General features: G+C 41.4%; 1 protein-coding gene across 1 annotated transcript in view; it reads left to right on the forward strand.

Annotated features, from left to right (window-relative positions):
• The first annotated feature begins 2,840 nt into the window (after positions 1 to 2,840).
• LOC109859022 overlaps positions 2,841 to 7,458 on the forward strand; it is a 60,914-nt gene continuing 56,296 nt past the window's right edge. The window contains exons 1-2 of the mRNA XM_020436849.1: positions 2,841 to 2,905; positions 5,849 to 6,320. Coding sequence (XP_020292438.1) covers positions 6,264 to 6,320 — 57 coding nt within the window. The 5' untranslated portion in view covers positions 2,841 to 2,905; positions 5,849 to 6,263. The remainder of the gene's footprint in view (positions 2,906 to 5,848; positions 6,321 to 7,458) is intronic.

Consider the following 7,458-nt stretch of genomic DNA (forward strand, 5'->3'; position numbering starts at 1 on the left):
TACTAAGTAGTTCCAGCGTTGACCGCTCGATAGCGCCGCTTACCCGCGCTAGAAAAAATCAGTCCGGGAACTTTCCGGACAAACTGTGTATATATTTTGTTGCGCATCTTCAAAACCTTTTCAAAACGAGCATAAACCACTCAAACGGAACATTGAAATGTACTTCATTGCCCGTGTGAAGAAATATATTTCTACACTCCCTCGTAAAATAATATTGCAACTCGTATATTGCAAGTTATGTATCTCCCTTGGTACATGCCTGTATCTGCTTTCGTAAATTCTTGGAAGAATATTATACGCAAGAAGATAGTTTTATTCAACATATAACACATCAAGCATTATTATATTTACGATTTAACCGCGGTGACCCGTAAACATTTGTAACGTGAAAAAAAAGAAACAAATTGTTCGAGATAACACATACGTTTGTTTTCTTGTTGCGCGACGTTCGGTACGTGACAAACGGAAAAATATGATAAACGAAAACTTCGATATCGTCGAGAATTTTGTCTCGTATTTGGAGAGAGAGAGAGAGAGAGTTATGTCACACAGGATGGGTGATTCTCTCTCTCCGCGAACTTTCGAAGAGAAACACGCCTATCCGCGTGACTCGATCCGGCCGTTGGGATACCGGCGCGTCGCGACGCTTCTGACTCGACACCGTGGCGCCGGGATACGTGACGAGCGCGACGAGTGGCGGACAGGAAGAGACGGAAACGGAAACAAGGAAGAGGAAGTTGCAAGAGAGAACATAGACATATCCCGGTATAGACAGATGCATATCCCGGAACAAAGACGGAATAGCGAAAGACTTGTTAAAGATATGTTCGCGTATACTTTATTATTACTGACTGATAATTGTAAAAATTTTAATTAAAATGTAATTCAAAAGTTCAAAAATATTTGTTTGTCGATCGAGATATTAAAATCTGATTTAATATCCGATCTGTAAACGTTAAATATAATTACAATCGTCGAATCAATCTACATGTATATACAGGGTGTCCCAGAATTGGTTTAACATCTCTTGTAGGCAGGTAGAAGGAATAAAACTGAGTCGAAAAGTCCTATACCATTTTGTTAGATTCGCAATAGTTACCGAGATATTAATTAACAAAGATCAGCGAATAAGCATGCATCGGGCTGTCTTACGCGCTTAAGACAGCCCAGTGCGCTTCGCGCGCTAACGGTGTTACCCATAGCGACATATGGGAGGAGCTAATATAACAGCATATACTATAACATATACGTATTAAAATGTAATTGTGCGAAGCGCGCCGGATTGTCCTACGCGCGTAAGACAGTCCGATGCACGCTTATTCGCGGATCTTTGTTAATTAATATCTCGGTAACTATTGCGAATCTAGCAAAATGATATAGGACTTATCGACTCAGTTTTATTCCTTCTACCTGTCTACGAGAGATGTTACATCAATTCTGGAACACCCTGTATATATATATATATATACAATATAGATTTCTGTTCGAAGCGCAATTAGCAACCACTCTATTCGTGCGCGGTATAAAAAAAAAAAAACTTGTCTTAACTTGTTCGAAACTTAAAATCTAAAAACAAGAGAAGGCAAACTCTGGAAGGAAAGCAAAAAAAGCGAATTAGGGTATTGAGTACCTGCTGATCTTACAGCGTATCGAGCATGAGAATCAACACAGCGGCGAAGAATCCGGAATACCCCACCGCAAAGAGCCTCGAACCTACTACCTTCCGAACGTGGAGGCAATTCGGAACTATACTTCCACCACCGAACAACACGTATGTACATGTGCGTCGGCGGGTGGGCGGGAATAAAATGAAAAAGCTCTCCTAGAAAATAGACGTTAGACCAAACGGATGGTTTGCAAAGGGGAAAGAGAATTAGGAGATCTAGAAAGGGAGGGCGATAGGGAGTAAGAGAGAGAGAGAGAGAGAGAGAGAGAGAGAGAGAGAGAGAGAGAGAGAGAGGGAGAGAGAGAGCGTACTAGTAAAGTAGTAAGTACGGTGGTGCGAACGAGAGAGTGACGAACGTGAGAGAGAGAGAGAGAGAGAGAGAGAGAGAGAGAGAGAGAGAGAGAGAGAAGATAGGAAGAAACGAAGCAGCCAGTGGCGGATTTAGCGTCTTGAGAACCTCGGCGAGCTTTTTATTCTGAAAAAAAAGTTATCTGAATGTAGTAACGATTAATTTTGAAATTTAATCTTCGCATCTTCTTTGTCCAGCTGATGAGATCGGATTAAAGATTCAATTAATTCTTCAACAATCGGAATATATTGTCTTAAAAAAGTTTCAAATTAATAGACGAAGAGTTTATGTTTGTGTGAGTTTTAAACAGTTTTTCCCCACAAGTAAATATTGCGATATATCGGACAATAAATGTTTAAAAAAACAGAAAACAAGGTAAAAAAACTATTGCGTCGATTCTACAAATAATTGTGTGAAAATTTATTAAAGTTTTATTATAAAAAACTAAGAAAGAAGCTGAGTGATATAGCTTTTTATTGATAATAGATGAATTCTTGAAAAATACGAGGAAAAGTCGAGGTCTAAAAACGCTTTGGGGAGTTCTCTTTCGAGAGGAGGTTCCCACGACTCCAGACGGCATTTCGTCGCCACTGCGAGGAGTTTAGCGATGCGGCGACGAGACAGAGAGAAAGAGAGACGGGGAAGAGCACGAGCGAGCAAGTGGAGGCAGCCGGCCGGCAAGGGAGGAACGACGTTGCGGACTATCGACCCGGTGTCCGCTCCGGCTCGACGCCTGCGCCTGCCTCCGGCAACCCCTCCTACCGTCCCCGCAGACCGTCTTGCCGGCGACGCGGCGCTCTACGCAACGTCGGTGCAGCGACGGTGGGACCAGCAGTGCCTCTCACGATTCCGTTCTCGCTCTGCTCTCCGTCTCGTCGTCAACGCTGTCCGTACGTGTCCGGGGTGTCATTTGGGTGCTGCGGTGCACACACACACACACACACACGCATAGATTATAACACACGTAAAATACATACATATACCACACACACAGCGATACCGTTGACACGCACACGCGCTTTGTGACACATTAGGTATCCGCTTCTCTACCTCGATTCACAATCTGTCTCTCTCTCTCTCTTTTTATCGCTTGCCTCTCTCTCTCTCTCTCCCTCTTGCTCTTTTTGTTTTTCTCTCTCGCTTGTTACTTCACACGCTCGCGCGGAGACACACGTTAACGCTACCGGCGCGACGTGTCATTTCGCTCATTTTGCTCTCACCGATATACGTACAGTGTGGGTGCGATTAAACCACGGACGAATGTGTCGTCCGCAAAACGTCTCCGCGTTTGCGACTTCGCTTCTTGCCTGATCTATAGCGTGATGTGGATGCAGAGCACAAGAAAATTCAATTAAACGAGATTAGTGCCTAACCGACGACGACGTGTCGGTACAATCGGGCCGTCGCGCCTGATACCCCGGCGCTTCTCTATCTTCTTCTTCTTCTTCTCTCTCTCTCTCTCTCAGAGTTCTTTTCCCAAAGGTAATTTTTTTTTGCTCGCTAAGGAAGTGCGCACACGCGCACGTACGTGTGTGCGGAAGACAAACCGGTGAACTGACAGGTGCGCGTCGAAGAAGCTCCGGCTAGACCGGTGATCGAGACGTTGGAGCAAGAGGGGAGAGAAAGAGAGAAAGAAAGAAGATATAAAAAGGAAGGAAGCGAAAAAAGGGAATTTCCAACGACAAGAAGAAGACGTCTTACGTACGCGCCGAAACGATTTTTCGAGATAAAAAAGTAACGAAGTAGCAAAGGAAACGAAAAAAATCTCTTCACGGCACTCCTTCCGCAATTTCTGATCCGCTTTGTCTTTATCGATTCGAAGCTTTTGCTCGTTTTTTGTTTTTATATTTTGTTGTAAATTAAATCTTCTCTTGCGAAACGATAGATCGATGATCTCGGAGCTCTTTGGTCGGCGCATATAGTCGCTATATATAATACAATTCTCTTCTAGAGACTAGATTCCGGCTTCCAGTTTTTGTGCGGTTTTAGAGCGCGTAACACGAAACGGAGACATTTGTCTTGTCTTTCAAGAACTTGTCCGAGCAAGCTTTGATCAATGTGTTCCGTATTATCGTTTTTTTTTTTCTCGCGATGTCGTCGATCGTGTATATCTCGAGGATTGCTTCATCTATTTCCTTTTTTTACTCTCATTCTCATTAAGGTATCGCGTAATCATCGTCTTTTAATATTCATCGGCTTTTCGTTCATCCTTCTTACAAGCTTATCCGATTGTAAATTTATCTCTTCATTATCTTAATTTATCCAGAAGATTTATCGTTTATCTAAATAATATATTACATTAGCGTAATATCGGAACAGCTATATCGTATGAAAAAAAAAAAAACCTTTATATCCGCGACGAAATTGATTCTATTATTAATTCAGGCTGATACGTCTTTATTTTTTTTCTTTTTCGGATATTCGAATTCTGTTCGAATTTATGACGTAATCGCGCCGACTGACGGAATTCTCCGAAGATTTCATAAGCGATTTCCGTTCTGAGTCATTTCTTATTTCGCCCGCCGCACATCCTCGATCTTATTTAGAGTTTGTCTCACGGATTTTCTCGGTTAATCGCTTTGATATTTTCATCTTGTCTTTTCGTTGCCGCTTTCGGACACGATTTCGCGTATCGGTGGTCGCTTCCGGTACGCCGGACGCAAAGTCCGATCTCGTATCTCGTGTCGGAATCTGCTTCTGCAATTTTCTTTTTTTTTATCTACCAGTGAAAATTCGCGAAACGACTGTACGCGCGTGCACAAACGCCGGTACTGCGTTTCGCTCACGTATGTATGTACATACACATAAATATACGTGTACACACATATATCGACGACATCGCTTTTACGCACAGTTTCTCTTTCTCTTTCTCCGCTTGCGCTAAATGATCCAACAGAACACTGTTGTGTTGAACGCTTTTTTGTTTTTTATCACAAACACTTTTCGACTTGAAAACACAAAAAGATGTATATTAACATTTTCTTTTTATATACACATTCAATCTTATAGTATTAACATTTTCTTTTTATAAAACACAACCGCGGAGCCTTTGGTCCAGGAAGAAAGCGGACATTCAATATACCGTAAAAAAACCACAGTGTATTTTTTTTTTTAGGGACGTTTCGATCATTTTGTTTTTCCTTCCTGGACCAAAGGCTCCGCGGTTGCGTACCGTTATTTGATTTTTCCTCATCGAGCCGTTTGTTTAATTTTATTTTCTTTTTATATACACATTCAATCTTATAGAAAATTCAATCTTATAGTATTAACATTTTCTTTTTACAATAATGATACACAACCGCGGAGCCTTTGGTCCAGGAAGGAAGCGGACATTCAATATACCGTAAAAAAACCACAGTGTATTTTTTTTTTTAAGGACGTTTCGATCATTTTGTTTTTCCTTCCTGGACCAAAGGCTCCGCGGTTGCGTACCGTTATTTGATTTTTCCTCATCGAGCCGTTTGTTTAATTTTATTTTCTTTTTATATACACATTCAATCTTATATAGAATGTATAAAAGAGAGATTTTATTTGCACGTCTCACATTTTGTCTGTGCAAACTAATAATTTAATACTAGAACTGAAAAGAAGAATATATTCTCGCAAAAGTTTTCTTTTTGAAATAGACTCCATTTGTTCTTTATTCGTGTGTGTGGTAAATAAAACATTTTGCATGTGACATTTTTCTTTGCGCGATATCGTATCCCAAAAGAAAACGGGAGACGTGCGAATATACTTTTCTCTCATCCGCGCCTTATATACACCCTTATTTATAACCTATCGACTCACATGTACACGTATATATACGCACGCACACACATATATATACGCAGAGGGAGCAATTCGGAGCCCGAGCCCGAGCCCGAGCGCCGCTTACGAACACTGCCTTGAAGGCTGAGAAAAAGAAGAAGAAGAAAGAGTGGTAAAGGTGGGTGAGGTGGGTGAGAAGTGGACGAGAGAGTACGAGAGAACGCGAAGAAGAGCTGTGTGGTAGTGGTGTATCCGCATCGTCGTCCGTAGGAGCCGGCGCCGAGGAGAGCCGTGTCCTCCTCGGCAAGGGACGCCCTACACGAGATCCTGCCTGGTCCGTGATCTCTGCCGAAACAACTGTGGTGTGCGTGTCATCCGTCGTCATCGTCGTCGTCGTCGTCGTCGTCGTCGGCCGATTCCCGATTTGCGTCGCTCGCTAAAGCGGCGGCTCTCTGTGTGTCACTACTATTGTCCCACTGCCCCACACATCGCGGCCTCATGATTGGTTCATTCTGGAACCTCTGCCGTGCGTGCCCTTCAATGCCGATTGAGAAGGTGAGAGAAACCGGAGAATATCTCCGGTAATTTTGTGTGTACACGCAGCGGAAATCCTGATCGCCAATTCCTTCGAATTAGCGATCGGGAATGATTTATTATTGTGCAAACGCAGCACCCCCTCGTCTCGATTGAAATGATTTACGATTAATATCGCATTAGTGTTAGATATATTTGGAAAACACAATTTCTCTTTTAGCGGAAATTAAAAGCGGCCATCATCTTTAATATCCTTACGTCTAACATTAAGCTTCGAATTAAAATTCTATTAAAAAAGTAAATCCTACTTGAATGTAATTTAATAATATCATCCCCGTGTCATACCCATTTTCTCTTTCACAGAACTCGATCGCTAAAAGCTTCTTGCTCTTTCCGTCGGTAGCTATTTTGTGACAATTTCAACGAAGAAGATTGATTATCCAGAAAAATTATAATTTAGATGAAGTCTGCGTTGTGAAAGAAACAACAGTGGTAGTTACAGAAGCTGCGTGGTAAATTCGAGATTTTATAGCCAAATGAACGATTGCGATCAATCGCGGGTGGTCAATAATTTTTTGTGTTCAGATTATTTTATAATTAATTATTTAAATTATCTGCTATACACACACGCTTATACAATTAGTGGCCTAACGGCTCTTAAGGTATTACCCTCACGTCCCTGCGGGCGCGGGGGAGCGGAGATAGTTCTATCTCACTCCAATTGAGGAAATGGCAACGTCGTTCTTTCTCATACCAATCATAAAATCGCTCGTTTTTTGTGTTATTTTAATTATTACTGAAAAACTGTACGGTATAGGCGTCTGATTTTTCACACATATTTTCTTTATAGTTTAAAGAAGCTGTAGTAATATTTTTAGCCAGATCTGAAAATTTGAACTCTGGATATTTAGGTAAATGTGGACGTGATTTCCTCATTCTCTCTATCACTTTCACGTTAAATCATGCGAAATTCATTTTCGATTTTCTCAAAAACTGTACGGTACAGGCATCTGATTTTTCACACATATTTTCTTTATAGTTTAAAGAAGCTGTGGTAATATTTTTAGCCAAATCTGAAAATTTGAACTCTAGATATTTAGATAAATGCACGTGATTTCCTCATTCTCCCTATCACTTCCATGTTAAATCATGCGAAATT

Source organism: Pseudomyrmex gracilis, unplaced genomic scaffold (assembly GCF_002006095.1).
Source record: "Pseudomyrmex gracilis isolate BER0280 unplaced genomic scaffold, ASM200609v1 scaffold_234, whole genome shotgun sequence".
Taxonomy (NCBI): Eukaryota; Metazoa; Arthropoda; class Insecta; order Hymenoptera; family Formicidae; genus Pseudomyrmex; species Pseudomyrmex gracilis.